At 46.8% G+C, this 17,841-nt stretch overlaps 1 protein-coding gene across 2 annotated transcripts in view; it reads right to left on the minus strand.

Annotated features, from left to right (window-relative positions):
• Positions 1–343: 343 nt before the first annotated feature.
• The window catches only part of HSCB (HscB mitochondrial iron-sulfur cluster cochaperone), a 92,048-nt gene continuing 74,550 nt past the window's right edge, over positions 344–17,841 (minus strand). Inside the window, exons 5-6 of one of the 2 annotated variants that reach the window (XM_063913171.1) lie at positions 17,250–17,297; positions 344–922 (exon numbers count right to left, since the gene is read on the minus strand). In XM_063913171.1, coding sequence (XP_063769241.1) covers positions 834–922; positions 17,250–17,297 — 137 coding nt within the window. In that variant the 3' untranslated portion in view covers positions 344–833. The remainder of the gene's footprint in view (positions 923–17,249; positions 17,298–17,841) is intronic. The other variant, XM_063913172.1, reaches the window with a different exon arrangement.

The raw sequence follows: 17,841 nt of genomic DNA on the forward strand, positions 1-17,841 counted from the left end.
TGTGAAAGGGGTATAACTGAGTAGGAGGTATGCATTAAACTTGGCCTGGATTGAGTTCTATGAATTGAATTTGGAGGAGTGTGAATAGATCTTGTGAGATGTATGAATTGACATCACGCCAGAGGACTCTTACGACATGTTGACATAACGTTTTTCTGCTCTTATAGCCCTAACCGCGGCCTAACCTTAAACCTGTAATGTAGACATTGCGACTGTCGACATTCACAATGTCAACATCTCGACCCCTTGTCAACACTCTGAATACGTTGACATTCTGGCGTCAACATATTGACTACACACCCAAAGAACATGCACTGAAAAAGATTGACATATGACAAAAGGAAACATTCACAAAATAAAGTTTAATTAAATATTATTGCACTAAATAAAAACTTGCAAAAGTCCAAAAACAGTAAAATATGAGATTTCTGTAGGTGACAATAAAACTGATATCTATATATTAAATCAACCATAAAGCAGAGAATATAATTTCATCATGACCAACACTTTAGATATTTCCGGACTGAAATGATCATTAGACAAACGTTTGTGTATCAACAGTTGAACAGCAATAAATATCAAATTCTGCACAATGAAAACCACATAGTGGAATCATGAAATTATTAATTGTACCATCATCTGTCTGCAATAGTCATCCCATAAAAGCCTTTCACGGAGTAGTGCTCTTCAGTCTTCTGCTTACAAGTAGGCAGGGTTGTCATGGGCAGGTGTGCTCTTACCAGTCTGACCAAAGATCTAGCTAGTCCATGGTGAGACACCTATTAGAATGCAGCCCAGTATTACAGTTTAACAGGAGCTGGCAGAATAATCGGTCACGGAATAATCTTCTTCTTAACTTGGTCAAGTATATTTGAGTAGTATTTCAACTTCGCTAAAAACATTTTAGCACCTTCAAAGTCACCTGCATCAGAAAAAGTACAAATCTAAATGACAGTAGTAAATATGCTGACATACAGTACATATTAAATAGTTCATGTTACATTCAGGAACTTTTTTTTTTCTTTTAAAATCTATTGCTGGGATTCTTAACTAGTGTATTGGCATGTATTTGCAAATGTGTTACAAGAATTCAGAAGAAACAGGAGACAAATCTAGCAGGAAGTTCAAGATACAAAGAAGTGATGGGTTTTAAACAAAAACAGAGAACTATTTAAGTACATTTGTGCAGGATTTTGGTTCTATTTAGTATATTGTCACATAGAGGTTAATTCATAAAATGACAAAGAAAATAGAATATGAAAGCTTAGCGCCTTAAAAAGATGAAGCATCTGCAAATATAAAGGCCGAGCACTGAAGCTTTCCAACATCAGATAAAATGGGTATTATAACCAACTTAGTAGTCGCAGAGTTTTCCGCACAATTGGGCCGATTTGAAATTGCACGTATAGCGCAGACAGTGGCTTCTATTGGCAGTCGCTCGTCTTTGAGTCTAGCAAATGCAGCTACAAACTCCTTCCCCGGTGTACATCTGTTCGACTGAATGTGCAAGGTCTTAGACGCCCACTATTAGGGTCAGTGCACGCTGTAATTGGTGTGTCCTTATACGCCACCATTAGCTGCACCATCGAAAGTTGCACCAACCTTATAGCAGGTGCAGTTTCTCTGCCTGTCCACAGTCTCCTATGCCTGCGACACTCTAATAAACACATTTTCTGTAACATTTCTGTACCCGCCTGTCCCAATCTCAACAGCCCCTTTGTGTACACACTCTGTGTGCCACATGCACCGTAGGACTGCAATGTGTGATCAACGGGCCCGATTCAGAGTTGTCCTCTAATGCAACTGCGATTTTCTAAACTACGGAACTGTTAATGTTAGCAAGTGACGCTGCCGTCCTGAAATGAAATAAGGCGCCCACTAGAATTACTGCAACACATCTGCAAATGCGTACACATCCGCAGCCTTAACGCAAAAACAAGGAACATCGACTGCTCGAGTAGGTCTATGGTTATGCAGACTGGATGCAGGAGTACGGACGCAGGCTCCATGTTTCTCTGTGTACACAATCACAACTGACAGCATATACATGCCATGAAAACAGCCATGAAATGCCGCATTTTTGCCGCCTCTGCTCAGTTAACTCCTCTAAACTGTCAGTTACTGTTAATCACTGCAATGAAATCCTCACTGTGAGCGGACTTGCAAAGGCACATTACACATGTGCAGTACGATCGCGGCTCATGTGCAATCTGCCAATAATCGCTCAGTTGTGAGAACACCGGCATAGTGTACAACTCTGAATCAGGCCCAAAGTTACATGAAAAGTGTGGTTTATTTTCATACTCCTCTTCATCAATAAGTCACTCTTGGGTGGGGGGACCTTACAGTATCCTTAGTTGAAGTATGTCAACAACTAGTCCACAGTATTCAGTTACAATTAGATTTATAAACATCACAGTATGCAATCACCATCCAGCCCAGTCAGCTGCCTGTAGAGGAGGGCCATAGAGTAATTGGGGTGCCCAGGCATGCATAAAGCACACTGATGACATTTCAGGATTGCACAGGATGCAGAATTAGTTTCAATGTCCCAGGACGTGTATGTTTAAAATTTGTGAGACTGGTTTCCTCCTGAACTGCAGAGCCCTAATGACCTTGTCTAAAAATCCTTACATATCATTTGCATCATGCACAGTACATGATCGATTTGAGTTGTCAAATTGGACCCTGTGGAATGAGGTCTTGTATCACTGGAGGTTTCTCTAAGAACATATCTTTTTCAAGTCACACTGTCTTCATCTATGATGTCTTTGGAATTTTTGCATAGTCCACAATTTTTTTATTTTTTTATTCAAACAATGGCTGAGGAGAAAGAGTATATAGTCCCTATCGGTAGAAAACATAGTGCATATCAAACCGTGTGTATACACCTTGCGATGGCGATGCGCGCTCCTGCAGGGTCGGTATCGCAAGAAAAAATAGACTCTGCAGGCAGATCAATTTTGACTAGAAAGTGTACAATCTAGTACATAGTATAGTCAAAATTGCCCATAGTCAAAATCACACATAGCCAAAATCGCACCGTGTGTATTCGGTGGTTCCGGGCTCCAGTGAGTTCAAGGGAAATAGTATAGTGCAAATCGGCCACGTAGGCAGAATCGCACCGTGTGTAGGCCCCCTAAGATCTAGTACTTTTCTGTAAGGAGAACAAATCTACTTCTTGTCATCCCCACCTACAATATGAACAATTGTTTGAGAGATTGCCTTGCTCAGGTAAGCCACTGTACAGATGTTAGTATACTTTATCCTTGCAGGGCTCATTATCAACAATTACCTGTGAGTTTAAGAAAATACTTTGGGATGTCAATTCCAAGCCCCAGGGGTTGGAGACTTAGGCCCTCATTCCGAGTTGATCGCTCGCTAGCTACTTTTAGTAGCCGTGCAAACGCATTGTCGCCGCCCACGGGGGAGTGCATTTTCGTTTTGCAAGTGTGCGATCGCATGTGCAGCCGAGCGACACAAACACATTTTGTACAAAACAAGACCAGCCTTGTAGTTACTTATCCTGTGCGATGATTCTAGCGACGGAGGTCCGGGAATTGACGTCAGATACCCGCCCTGCAAACGCCTGTGTTTGCCCAACCACTCCCAGAAAACAGTCCGTTGACACCCATAAATGCCCTCTTCCTGTCAATCTCCTTGTGATCGGCTGTGCGAATGGATTCGTCGGTAGAAGCATTGCACAGCAACGATGCTCTTTGTACCCGTACGACGCGCGTGCGCATTGCGGTGTATACGCATGTGCAGTTTTTTTTACCTGTTAGCTGCGCTGTGAAAATCGTCAGCAAGCGATCAACTCGGAATGAGGCTGGGTACACACCCGGCTATACGCACTCTATACAGTGCATCCAGAAAGTATCCACAGCACTTCACTTTTTCCACATTTTGTTATGTTACAGCCTTATTCCAAACTAGAATTATTTTTCCCCCCTCAAAATGCTATACACAATATCCCAGAATGACTACATGAAAAGTTTTTTTGAGATTTTAGCAAATTTATTAAAAGTAAAAAAAAAAAACTAAGAAATCACATGTACATAAGTATTCACAGCCTTTGCTCAATACTTTGTTAATGCACCTTTGGTAACAATTACAGCCTCAAGTCTTTTTGAATATGATGCCACAAGCTTGGCACACCTATCTTTAGGCAGTTTCGCAGATTCCTCTTTGCAGCACCTCTCAAGCTCCAATCAGGTTGGATGGGAAGCGTTGGGGCACAGCCATTTTCAGCTCTCTCCAGAGATGTTCAATCGGATTCAAGTATGGGTTATGGCTGGGCCACTCAAGGACATTCACAGAGTTGTCCTGAAGCCACTCCTTTGATATCTTGGCTGTGTGCTTAGGTTCGTTGTCCTGCTGAAAGATGAACCGTCGCCCCAGTCTAAGGTCAAGAGCGCTCTGGAGCAGGTTTTCATCCAGGATGTCTCTGTACATTGCTGCATTCATCTTTCCCTCTATCCTGACTAGTCTCCCAGTTCCTGCTGCTAAAAAACATCCCCACAGCATTATGCTGCCACCACCATGCTTCACTGTAGGGATGGTATTGGCCTGGTGATGAGCGGTGCCTGGTTTCCTCCAAATATGACGCCTGGCATTCATGCCAAAGAGTTCAACCTTTGTCTCATCAGACCAGAGAATTTAGTTGCGGGCTGCCATGTGCTTTTTACTAAGGAGTGGCTTCCGTCTGTCCACTCTACCATACAGGCCTGATTGGTAAATTGCTGCAGAGATGGTTGTCCTTCAGGTTCTCCTCTCTCCATAGAGGAATGCTGTATCTCTGACAGAGTGACTATCAGATTCTTGGTCACCTCCCTACCTAGGGCCCTTCTCCCCCGATCGGTCAGTTTAGACAACCGGCCAGCTCTAGGAAGAGTCCTGGTGGTTCCGAACTTCTTCCATTTATGGATGATGGAGACCACTCTGCTCATTGGGACATTCAAAGCAGCAGATATTTTTCTATACCCTTCCCCAGATTTGTGCCTCAAGACAATCCTGTCTCGGAGGTCTACAGACAATTCCTATGATTTAATGCTTGGTTTGTGCTCAGACATGCACTGTCAAGTGTGGGACCTTATATAGACAGGTGTGTACCTTTCCAAATCATGTCCAATCAACTGAATTTAACACAGGTGGACTCAAATTAAGCTGTAGGAACATATCAAGGATGATCAGTGTAAACAGGATGCACCTAAGCTCAATTTTGAGCTTCATGGCAAAGGCTGTGAATACTTATGTACATGTGAGGTCTTAGTTTTTTTTATTTTTAATAAATTTTCAAAAAAACTTTTTTTCACGCTGTCATTATGGAATATTGTGTGTAGAATTTGGAGAGAAAAAACAGGATTTTATTACCTACCGGTAGATCCTTTTCTCCTAGTCCGTAGAGGATGCTGGTGTCCACTTCAGTACCATGGGGTATAGACGGTTCCGCAGGAGCCATGGGCACTTTAAGACTTTTCTAGAGTGTGAACTGGCTCCTCCCTCTATGCCCCTCCTCCAGACCTCAGTATAGGAACTGTGCCCAGGGAGACGGACATTTCGAGGAAAGGATTTACTTTTAAGTTAACGGTGAGATTCATACCAGCTCACACTTCAACCATGCCGCACACATGGCATTCAACAAAACACATGCCAACGGGCATGAACATTACAGCAACCGTGCTGAAAACATTTTTGACAAAATAACAACTGCAGGTAAAGTACGCACTGGGCTGGGTGCCCAGCATCCTCTACGGACTAGGAGAAAAGGATTTACCGGTAGGTATTAAAATCCTGTTTTCTCATACGTCCTAGAGGATGTTGGGGTCCACTTCAGTACCATGGGGTTATACCAAAGCTCCAGTACGGGCGGGAGAGTGCGGATGACCCTGCAGCACCGATTGACCAAACTTGAGGTCCTCATCGGCCAAGGTGTCAAACTTGTAAAACATAGCAAACGTGTTTGCCCCTGACCAAGTAGCTGCTCGGCAAAGTTGTAACGCTGAGACCCCCCGGGCAGCCGCCCAGGATGAGCCCACCTTTCTAGTAGAATGGGCATTCACCGAATTCGGTATCAGCAATCCTGCCATGGAATGAGCGTGCTGAATCGTACCTCTGATCCAGCGCGCAATGGTCTGCTTAGAAGCAGGACACCCAATCTTGTTGGGAGCATACAGGACAAACAGAGCCTCTGTTTTCCGTATCCGAGCTGTTCTTGCGATATAAATTTTCAAAGCTCTGACCACATCCAGAGACTTTGACGCAGCGAAGGTGTCAGTAGCCACTGGCACCACAATAGGTTGGTTTATAAGGAAAGAAGAAACCACCTTCGGAAGAAACTGCTGACGAGTTCTTAACTCAGCCCTATCTTCATGGAAGATCAAGTAAGGACTCTTGTGAGACAAGGCCCCTAACTCAGGCAAACAGCATGACCACTTTCCAAGTGAGAAACTTCAATTCTATCTCCTATAGAGGTTCAAACCAATCCGATTGAAGGAACCTCAACACCACGTTAAGATCCCATGGTGCCACTGGAGGCACAAATGGAGGTTGGGTGTGCAGAACCCCTTTCACGAACGTCTGAACTTCTGGAAGGGAGGCCAGTTGTTTCTGAAAGAAAACGAACAAGGCCGAAATCTAGACCTTGATTGAACCCAATCTTAGGCCCGCATCCACACCTGCCTGTAGAAAATGGAGAAAACGTCCTAACAAACTCTTCCGTAGGAGCCTTCTTGGATTCACACCAAGACACATTTTCTCCAAATACGGTGGTAATGTTTTGACGGTACTCCTTTCCTGGCCTGAATCAGAGTGGGAATTACTTCTTTTGGAATACCCTTTCGGGCTAGAATCCGGCGCTCAACAGCCATGCCGTCAAACGTAGCCGCGGTAAGTCTTGATACACGCACGGCCCCTGCTGCAGCAGGTCCTCGCGAAGAGGAAGAGGCCGAGGATCTTCAATTAGCAACTCCTGAAGATCTATATACCAAGCTCTCCTTGGCCAGTCTGGGACAATGAGGATCGCTCAAACCCTTGTTCTACTCACGATCTTGAGCACTTTAGGTATTAGTGGAAGTGGAGGAAAGACCTACACCGACCGAAACACCCACTGGGTCACCAGTGCATCCACTGTTATTGCTTGAGGGTCTCTCGACCTGGAACAATATCTCTGAAGCTTCTTGCTGAGACGAGATGCCATCATGTCTACTTGAGAAACTCCCCAAAGACCTGTCACCTCTGCGAAGACTTCTTGGTGGAGGCCCCATTCTCCTGGATAGAGATCGTGTCTGCTGAGGAAGTCTGCTTCCCAGTTGTCCACTCCCAGAATTAAAATTGCCGACAGAGCTCTTGCATGTCTTTCTGCCCAGAGGAGGATCTTTGTCACCTCTGCCATCGCCGCTCTGCTTTTCGTTCCGTCCTGATTGTTTATGTACGCGACTGCTGTTACATTGTCCGACTGGATCTGTACGGGTTGATCTTGAAGAAGATGCCCCGCTTGTAGAAGGCCGTTGTAAATGGCTCTCAACTCCTGACGTTTATGTGAAGACAGGTTTCCTGACTTGACCATCTTCCTTGGAAGCTTTCTCCCTGCGTGACTGCACCCCAGCCTCGGAGACTTGCATCCGTGGTTACTAGGACTCAGTCTTGAATCCCGAACCTGCGTCCCTCCAGTAGGTGAGAACTGTGTAGCCACCACAGGAGCAAAATTCTGGCTTTGGACGACAGGATTATCTTCCGGTGCATGTGTAGGTGGGATCTGGGCCACTTGTCCAAGAGGTCCCACTGGAATACTCTGGCATGGAACCGGCCACACTGTATGGCCTCGTAGGCCGCTAGCATCTTTCCCAACAACCGAATGCATTGATGAATCGAAACTCTTGTTGGTTTCAGAATTTGTCTGACCATTCTCTGGATTTCCAGAGCCTTTTCCACTAGAAGAAATACCCTCTGTACTTCTGTGTCCAGTATCATCCCGAGAAAGGATAATCTTGTCGTCGGTTCCAACTGTGACTTTGGAAAATTTATGATCCAACCGTGTTGTTGAAGTACTGTCAGGGAGAGTGCAATGTTCTGCACCAACTTTTCCCTGGACCTCGCTTTATCAGGAGATCGTCCAGGTAAGGAATTATATTGACTCCTTTCTGTCGAAGGAGGACCATCATCTCTGCCATCACCTTGGTGAACACCCTCGGTGCCGTGGAGAGTCCAAAAGGCAACGTCTGAAATTGTTAATGAAACTCCTACATTGCAAATCTCAGATAAGCTTGATGAGGAGGATAGATGGGAACATGTAAGTAGGCATTCTTTATGTCCACTGACACCATGAACTCCCCTTCCTCCAGACTGGAAATCACTGCCCTCAGAGACTCCATCTTGAACTTGAACCTTTGCAGGTAGAGATTGAGATTTCAGGTTAGAATTGGTCTGACCGAGCCGTCCGGCTTCGTAACTACAAAGAGGCTTGAATAAATAAGAATTTACTCACCGGTAATTCTATTTCTCGTAGTCCGTAGTGGATGCTGGGTACTCCGTAAGGACCATGGGGAATAGACGGGCTCCGCAGGAGACTGGGCACTCTTTAAAGAAAGATTAGGTACTACATCTGGTGTGCACTGGCTCCTCCCTCTATGCCCCTCCTCCAGACCTCAGTTAGGGAAACTGTGCCCGGAAGAGCTGACATTACTAGGAAAGGATTTGGAATCCAGGGTAAGACTCATACCAGCCACACCAATCACACCGTACAACTTGTGATAACTATACCCAGTTAACAGTATGAACAACAGCTGAGCCTCATTAAACAGATGGCTCAGAACAAAAACCCTATAGTTAAGCAATAACTATATACAAGTGTTGCAGAAAGTCCGCACTTGGGACGGGCTCCCAGCATCCACTACGGACTACGAGAAATAGAATTACCGGTGAGTAAATTCTTATTTTCTCTGACGTCCTAGTGGATGCTGGGTACTCCGTAAGGACCATGGGGATTATACCAAAGCTCCCAAACGGGCGGGAGAGTGCGGATGACTCTGCAGCACCGAATGAGCAAACGCAAGGTCCTCCTCAGCCAGGGTATCAAACTTGTAGAATTTTGCAAACGTGTTTGATCCCGACCAGGTAGCAGCTCGGCAAAGTTGTAAAGCCGAGACCCCTCGGGCAGCCGCCCAAGAAGAGCCCACCTTCCTCGTGGAATGGGCTTTGACTGATTTAGGATACGGCAGTCCAGCCGCAGAATGTGCAAGTTGAATCGTGCTACAGATCCAGCGAGCAATAATCTGCTTAGAAGCAGGAGCACCCAGCTTGTTGGGTGCATGCAGGATAAACAGCGAGTCAGTTTTTCTGACTCTAGCCATCCTGGAAACATAGATTTTCAGGGCCCGGACTACATCCAGCAACTTGGAAGCCTCCAAGTCCCGAGTAGCCGCAGGCACCACAATAGGTTGGTTCAAATGAAACGCTGATACCACCTTAGGGAGAAATTGGGGACGAGTCCTCAATTCTGCCCTGTCCATATGGAAGATCAGATAGGGGCTTTTACATGACAAAGCCGCCAATTCTGACACACGCCTAGCCGAAGCCAAGGCCAAAAGCATGACCACTTTCCACGTGAGATATTTCAACTCCACGGTCTGAAGTGGCTCAAACCAATGTGATTTTAGGAAATCCAACACAACGTTGAGATTCCAAGGTGCCACTGGAGGCACAAAAGGGGGCTGAATATGCAGCACTCCCTTAACAAACGTCTGAACTTCAGGCAGTGAAGCCAGTTCTTTTTGAAAGAAAATCGACAGGGCCGAAATCTGGACTTTAATGGATCCCAATTTTAGGCCCATAGTCACTCCTGACTGTAGGAAGTGCAGAAATCGGCCCAGCTGAAATTCCTCTGTTGGGGCCTTCATAGCCTCACACCAAGCAACATATTTTCGCCATATGCGGTGATAATGTTTTGCTGTCACATCCTTCCTAGCTTTTATCAGCGTAGGAATGACTTCAACCGGAATGCCCTTTTCCATCAGGATCCGGCGTTCAACCGCCATGCCGTCAAACGCAGCCGCGGTAAGTCTTGGAACAGACAGGGCCCCTGCTGTAGCAGGTCCTGTCGGAGCGGCAGAGGCCAAGGGTCCTCTGAGATCATTTCTTGTAGTTCCGGGTACCAAGTCCTTCTTGGCCAATCCGGAACGATGAGTGTAGTTCTTACTCCTCTCTTTCTTATGATCCTCAGTACCTTTGGTATGAGAGGAAGAGGAGGTAACACATAAACCGACTGGTACACCCACGGTGTCACTAGAGCGTCCACAGCTATCGCCTGAGGATCCCTTGACTTGGCGCAATATCTTTTAGCTTTTTGTTGAGGCGGGACGCCATCATGTCCACCTGTGGCCTTTCCCAACGATTTACAATCAGCTGGAAGACTTCTGGATGAAGTCCCCACTCTCCCGGATGGAGGTCGTGCCTGCTGAGGAAGTCTGCTTCCCAGTTGTCCACTCCCGGAATGAACACTGCTGACAGTGCTATCACGTGATTTTCCGCCCATCGGAGAATCCTTGTGGCTTCTGCCATCGCCATCCTGCTTCTTGTGCCGCCCTGTCGGTTTACATGGGCGACCGCCGTGATGTTGTCTGACTGAATCAGCACCGGCTGGTTTTGAAGCAGGGGCTTTGCTTGACTTAGAGCATTGTAAATGGCCCTTAGTTCCAGAATATTTATGTGTAGGGAAGCCTCCTGACCCGACCATTGTCCTTGGAAGTTTCTTCCCCGAGTGACTGCCCCCCAACCTCGGAGGCTTGCATCCGTGGTCACTAGGACCCAGTCCTGTATGCCGAATCTGGGGCCCTCGAGAAGATGAGCACTCTGCAGCCACCACAGCAGAGACATCCTGGCCCTCGGGGACAGGGTGATCAGCCGATGCATCTGAAGATGCGATCCGGACCACTTGTCTAACAGATCCCACTGAAAGATCCTTGCATGGAACCTGCTGAAGGGGATCGCTTCGTAAGAAGCTACCATCTTTCCCAGGACTCGCGTGCAGTGATGCACCGACACCTGTTTTGGTTTCAGGAGGTCTCTGACCAGAGATGACAACTCCTTGGCCTTCTCCTCCGGGAGAAACACCTTCTTCAGTTCTGTGTCCAGAATCATACCCAAGAACAGCAGACGCATCGTAGGAACCAGCTGCGACTTTGGGATATTCAGAATCCAGCCGTGCTGTTGTAGCACTTCCTGAGATAGTGCTACTCCGACCAACAACTGCTCCATGGACCTCGCCTTTATAAGGAGATCGTCCAAGTACGGGATAATTATAACTCCCTTCTTTCGAAGGAGTATCATCATTTCGGCCATTACCTTGGTAAATACCCTCTGTGCCGTGGACAGACCAAACGGCAACGTCTGGAATTGGTAATGGCAGTCCTGTACCACAAACCTGAGGTACTCCTGGTGAGGTGGGTAAATGGGGACATGTAGGTAAGCATCCTTGATGTCCAGTGATACCATATAATCCCCCTCTTCCAGGCTTGCAATAACCGGCCCTGAGCGATTCCATTTTGAACTTGAACTTTTATATATAAGTGTTCAAGGATTTCAAATTTAGAATGGGTCTCACTGAACCGTCTGGTTTCGGTACCACAAACATTGTGGAATAGTAACCCCGTCCCTGTTGAAGGAGGGGAACTTTGATTATCACCTGCTGGAGGTACAGCTTGTGAATTGCCGCCAGTACTACCTCCCTGTCCTGGGGAGTAGCTGGCAAGGCTGATTTGAGGTAACGGCGAGGGAGAGACGTCTCAAACTCCAGCTTGTATCCCTGAGATACCACTTGTAGAACCCAGAGATCCACCTGTGAGCGAACCCACTGGTCGCTGAAGTTCCGGAGACGGGCCCCCACCGCACCTGGCTCCACCTGTGGAGCCCCAGCGTCATGCGGTGGACTTAGTGGAAGCAGGGGAGGATTTTTGTTCCTGGGAACTGGCTGTCTGGTGCAGCTTTTTCCCTCTACCCCTGCCTCTGGGCAGAAAGGACTGTACTTGATAATACGGTGCTTTCTTAGGCTGTGAGGGAACCCGAGGTAAAAAAGTCGACTTCCCAGCTGTTGCTGTGGATACGAGGTCCGAGAGACCGTCCCCAAACAATTCCTCACCCCTATAAGGCAAAACTTCCATGTGCCTTTTAGAATCAGCATCACCTGTCCACTGCCGAGTCCATAATACTCTCCTGTCAGAAATGGACATTGCATTAATTCTAGATGCCAGCCGGCAAATGTCCCTATGCATCCATCATATATAAGACTACGTCTTTAATATGCTCTACGGTTAGCAAAACAGTGTCCCTGTCAAGGGAATCAATGTTATCAGACAGGGAATTAGACCATGCGGCTGCAGCACTACACATCCATGCTGAAGCAATAGCAAATCTTAGTATAGTACCTGAGTGTGTATACACAGACTTCAGGATAGCCTCCTGCTTTCTATCTGCAGGCTCCTTTAAGGCGGCCGTATCCTGAGAAGGCAGTGCCACCTTTTTTGATGAGCGTGTGAGCGCCTTGTCCACCTTAGGGGATGTCTCCCAGCGTAACCTATCCGTTGGCGGGAAAGCGTACACCATTGGTAACCGCTTAGAAATCACTAGTTTCTTATCTGGGGAACCCCACGCTTCTTCACACAATTCATTTAACTCATCAGATGGGGGAAAAGTCACTGGCTGCTTTTTCTCCCCAAACATAATACCCTTTTTTGTGGTAACCGGGTTAATGTCAGAAATGTGCAACACATTTTTCATTGCCGTAATCATGCATCGGGTGGCCCTTGTGGATTGTACATTTGTCTCATCCTCGTCGACACTGGAGTCAGACTCCGTGTCGACATCTGTGTCTGCCATCTGAGGTAGCGGGCGTTTTTGAGCCCCTGATGGCCTCTGAGATGCCTGGGCAGGCGCGGGCTGAGATGCCGGCTGTCCCAAAGCTGCGTCATCGAACCTTTTATGCAAGGAGTTGACACTGTCGGTTAATACCTTCCACATATCCATCCACTCAGGTGTCGGCCTCGCAGGGGGCGACATCACACTTATCGGCACCTGCTCCGCCTCCACGTAAGCGTCCTCATCAAACATGTCGACACAGCCGTACCGACACACCGCACACACACACAGGGAATGCTCTGACTGAGGACAGGACCCCACAAATTCCTTTGGGGAGACAGAGAGAGAGTATGCCAGCACACACCAGAGCGCTATATAACAGAGGGATATACACTATACACAAAGTGAATTTTCCCCAATAGCTGCTTATATCACAATATGCGCCTAAATTTATGTCCCCCCCCCCTCTCTTTTTTACCCTTTCTGTAGTGTATACTGCAGGGGAGAGCCTGGGGAGCGTCCTTCCAGCGGAGCTGTGAAGAAAAAATGGCGCTGGCTGTGATGAGGAAGATAGCCCCTTCAGCGGCGGGCTTCTCCCGCTTTTTTTAATGAAAATTATGGCGGGGGATTAGGCACATATACAGTTTAGAACTGTATTATGTGCAGTTTGCCACTTAAGGTATACTAATTGCAGCCCAGGGCGCCCCCCCCCCAGCGCCCTGCACCCACCAGTGACCGGAGCGTGTGGTGTGCTGTGGGAGCAATGGCGCACAGCTGCAGTGCTGTGCGCTACCTTATTGAAGACCGGAGTCTTCACCCGCCGATTTTCTCCAGTATCTTCCGTCTTCTGGCTCTGCAAGGGGGACGGCGGCGCGGCTCCGGGAACGGACGATCGAGGTCGGGCCCTGTGTTCGATCCCTCTGGAGCTAATGGTGTCCAGTAGCCTTAGAAGCACAAGCTAGCTGCAAGCAGGTAGGTTTGCTTCTCTCCCCTAAGTCCCTCGTAGCAGTGAGTCTGTTGCCAGCAGATCTCACTGAAAATAAAAAACCTAACAAATACTTTCTTTATAGTGAACTCAGGAGAGCCCACTAAGTGCATCCAGCTCAGGCCGGGCACAGATTCTAACTGAGGTCTGGAGGAGGGGCATAGAGGGAGGAGCCAGTGCACACCAGATGTAGTACCTAATCTTTCTTTAAAGAGTGCCCAGTCTCCTGCGGAGCCCGTCCATTCCCCATGGTCCTTACGGAGTACCCAGCATCCACTAGGACGTCAGAGAAAAACCCTTCTCCTTGTTGTGACAAGGGAACCAGGACAATGACTTGATCCTGACATAATTTTTGTATTGCTGCTGCTACTACTTCCCTGTCTGGAAGAGAAGCTGGTAAGGCAGATTTGAAAAATCGGCATGGGGGAACGTCTTGAAACTCCAGTTTGTACCCGTGGGACACAATTTGTAAGATCCACGGGTCCAGGCCAGATTGAACCCAGAACTGACTGAAAAGTTTCAGACGTGCCCCCACCTGAGCGGACTCCCGCAAGGGAGCCCCAGCGTCATGCTGAAGATTTGGCAGAAGCAGGGGTTGATTTCTGCTCCTGTGATCCTGGAGACGCTGCAGACTTTTTTCTTTTTCCCCTTCCTCTACCCGCAAAGAAAGGGGAACCTTTACCCTTTTTGTATTTATTAGGCCGAAAGGACTGCATCTGAGAGTGATGTGTCTTTTTTGCCAGCGCAGGAGCATAAGGCAAGAATGTCGACTTACCTGCGGTAGCCGCAGAAACTAAAGCATCCAGCCCATCTCCAAACAAGGCCTCATCTTTATACGGGAGAGCCTCCATATTTCTTTTGGAATCTGCGTCAGCATTCCATTGGCAAATCCACAACGCCCTCCTTGCTGAAATAGCCATGGTAGCGGCTTTTGATCCCAAGAGCCCAATATCTTTCATGGCTTCTAGCATATACGCAGCAGCGTCTTAACCCAACGTTAGGAGAATCTCGTCTCTATCTATTATGTCAATCTCTGATGACAGGTTTTCTGACCACTTTTCAATAGCACTACTCACCCACGCACAGGCAATGGTAGGTCTGAGTAGTGTCCCATTGGACACATAAATAGATTTTAACGTAGTTTCCAACTTGCGGTCTGCCGGTTCCTTTAGGTAAGCCGTCCAAGGCGCAGGGAGAATCACCTTTTTTGTTAATCGTGACAGGGCACTGTCTAAAACGGGGGTGACTCCCACCTTTTCCTGTCCTCTGCTGGGAAAGGATAAGCTACCTGAATTCTTTTGGGAATCTGAAATTTCTTTTCAGGGTTTACCCAGACTCCCTCAAAGAGTGTGTGTTCAGCTCATGAGGTGGAGGAAAAGTTACGTTAATTTTCTTTTCTTTATAAAAGTAAGCCTTCTCCTGAAGTAAAGGAGGGGCTTCTGTAACTTCTAAGACCTCCTTTATAGCAACAATCATGTACTGAATGTTTTTAGCTAATTTTGGATCTATTCCCCTGGAATCAGTAGTGTCGACACAGGAATCAAAGTCCGTGTCGGTATCAGTTTGTACTACTTGTGCAAATGACCTTTTATGTGACCCAGAGTGTTCCCCTGTGGATAAAAAAGCAGAACTATTAAAAATCACATCTTCCACGGATTTTCTCCAGGTTTCTGCATGAGACTCAGACTTATCCAATCTCTTACTGATATGATTCACACTATTACGTAATTCTTTCACCCATTCAGGCTCGTGGTGTGCTGGCAGCGCCATCACATTACAACTCTGTGTCCCTAAAATGGCTCCCTCAGGGGAAGAGCTCCCTGCCTCAGACATGTCACCACACGTGCACAAACACACCACAGACACTCCGGGGCTTATAGGGGACAGACCCACAGTAAAATCTGTCAGAAAGACACAGAAAGGATTTGCCAGTTCACAACTCAGCGCCAATATAAAATCCCTGTGTAATATAAAATGTCCACAGAGACCTGTAGCGCTTTTCTAATGTCAAATTATACAATACAGCACCAAATACACTGTGCCCCCCCTTATTTACACCCTGATACTTGGTTCAGAAGTGGAGGAGGACCAGCGTTTCTTCCCCTGCAGCCTGTGTGGAGAAAATGGCGCTGAGCAGTGTGCTGGCTGACTGAGGAGGAAGCCCCGCCCCCTGTAATGGTGCGTTTCTCCTCAGAATTTCTCACTGAAATATTTATACTGGCGGGGGTGTAGAATTGTGCCACTGCATAATATGCTACTTTTGGCAGTGTAAGAGTAGGTTTTCATGCTGCCCAGGATGCCCCCCCCGCGCCCTGCCCCCTGCTGTGCGCTGTGTATGGGTAGCATGTCCGCGCAGCATTCCCGCTCGCTGCGCGGTACCTTGAGCCGTCACAATGACCGGAGGTCCCTCTTGCAGATCTCCAGTAATAATACTCATGCGTCTCCTGACTACTGGCTCTGTTAGGGGGGTGATGGCGTGCTGTGGGAGTGAGCGCATAGCCGCAGCTAGTGTTCAGTACCCTTCAGGAGCTAATGGTGTCCTGTCAGCAAGAAGCAGAGCCATGAAACTATTCAGGAAGTTGGTTCCTACTTCTTCCACCTAAGTCCCACGAAGCAGGGAGACTGTTGCCATTAGTCTCCCTGAAAATAAAAAACCTAACAAAGTCTTATCAGTGAAACTCAGTAGAGCTCCATGGAGTGCGACCAGTCTGCCTGGGCACATTTTGTAAACGGAGGTCTGGAGGAGGGGCATAGAGGGGAGGAGCCAGTTCACACTCTAGAAAAGTCTTTAAGTGCCCATGGCTCCTGCGGAACCGTCTATACCCCATGGTACTGAAGTGGACCCCAGCATCCTCTAGGACGTATGAGAAAATTAATTTATTCCATTTTGGAATAAGGCTGTAACATAACAAAATGTGGAAAAAGTGAATACTTTCCGGATGCACTGTATATCGTCCGATCCAGCTGTTCACATCGTCCAGTGTGTATTCAGTATATCGATAACGATGCGCGCTCCCGCGGGTCGTTAACGATATACAATATCTTTCGTTTTCAACTTGAAATCTAAAGATATTGTACAAGACAGCATGCACCTGGATGTGGGTGCATGCAGTCACTGACGAGAAGCAAAAGTAAATTGTTCAGTGTGTATGAACAATATCGTTTGTGGGTTGGGGGGTAGATTTGCATTGTCGCGTGTGTACCCAGCCTTAGATTAGGTTGCTTCACAATGTGCTTACAAATAGTCATGCCCCTGTTGGGTGTTATCAGGAGGTGTAACTGGAAGAGACTATAAACTTCCTTATACCTGTGCATGTAGTATATATTAACAAATAACTGGGCAATGAACTTATAACGGTAACTAAATGTAACATCAGCAATGATAAATATAACTGAAACAACATTAGTACTGTACCTTTTTGAAAGGCATCGCTGATATTTTCAGTCAGTGACTGACATTTAGCTGTGAACAGTTAAAATTTGGTAAATTAAATACATATAATATATGGTTGTTGTACAACTTGGTATTTTATACCATATATATATATATATATATATATATATAGATGCGCAGCTGTACGGCACTCACAACCATTTGTTAAGAAAGACAAGAAGCACGTATATATATATATAATAAGAATTTACTTACCGATAATTCTATTTCTCGTAGTCCGTAGTGGATGCTGGGAACTCCGTAAGGACCATGGGGAATAGCGGCTCCGCAGGAGACTGGGCACAAAAGTAAAGCTTTAGGACTACCTGGTGTGCACTGGCTCCTCCCCCTATGACCCTCCTCCAAGCCTCAGTTAGGATACTGTGCCCGGACGAGCGTACACAATAAGGAAGGATTCATGAATCCCGGGTAAGACTCATACCAGCCACACCAATCACACCGTACAACCTGTGATCTGAACCCAGTTAACAGCATGATAACAGAGGAGCCTCTGGAAAGATGGCTCACAACAACAATAACCCGATTTAGTTAACAATAACTATGTACAAGTATT

Source organism: Pseudophryne corroboree, chromosome 1 (assembly GCF_028390025.1).
Source record: "Pseudophryne corroboree isolate aPseCor3 chromosome 1, aPseCor3.hap2, whole genome shotgun sequence".
Classification (NCBI taxonomy): domain Eukaryota; kingdom Metazoa; phylum Chordata; class Amphibia; order Anura; family Myobatrachidae; genus Pseudophryne; species Pseudophryne corroboree.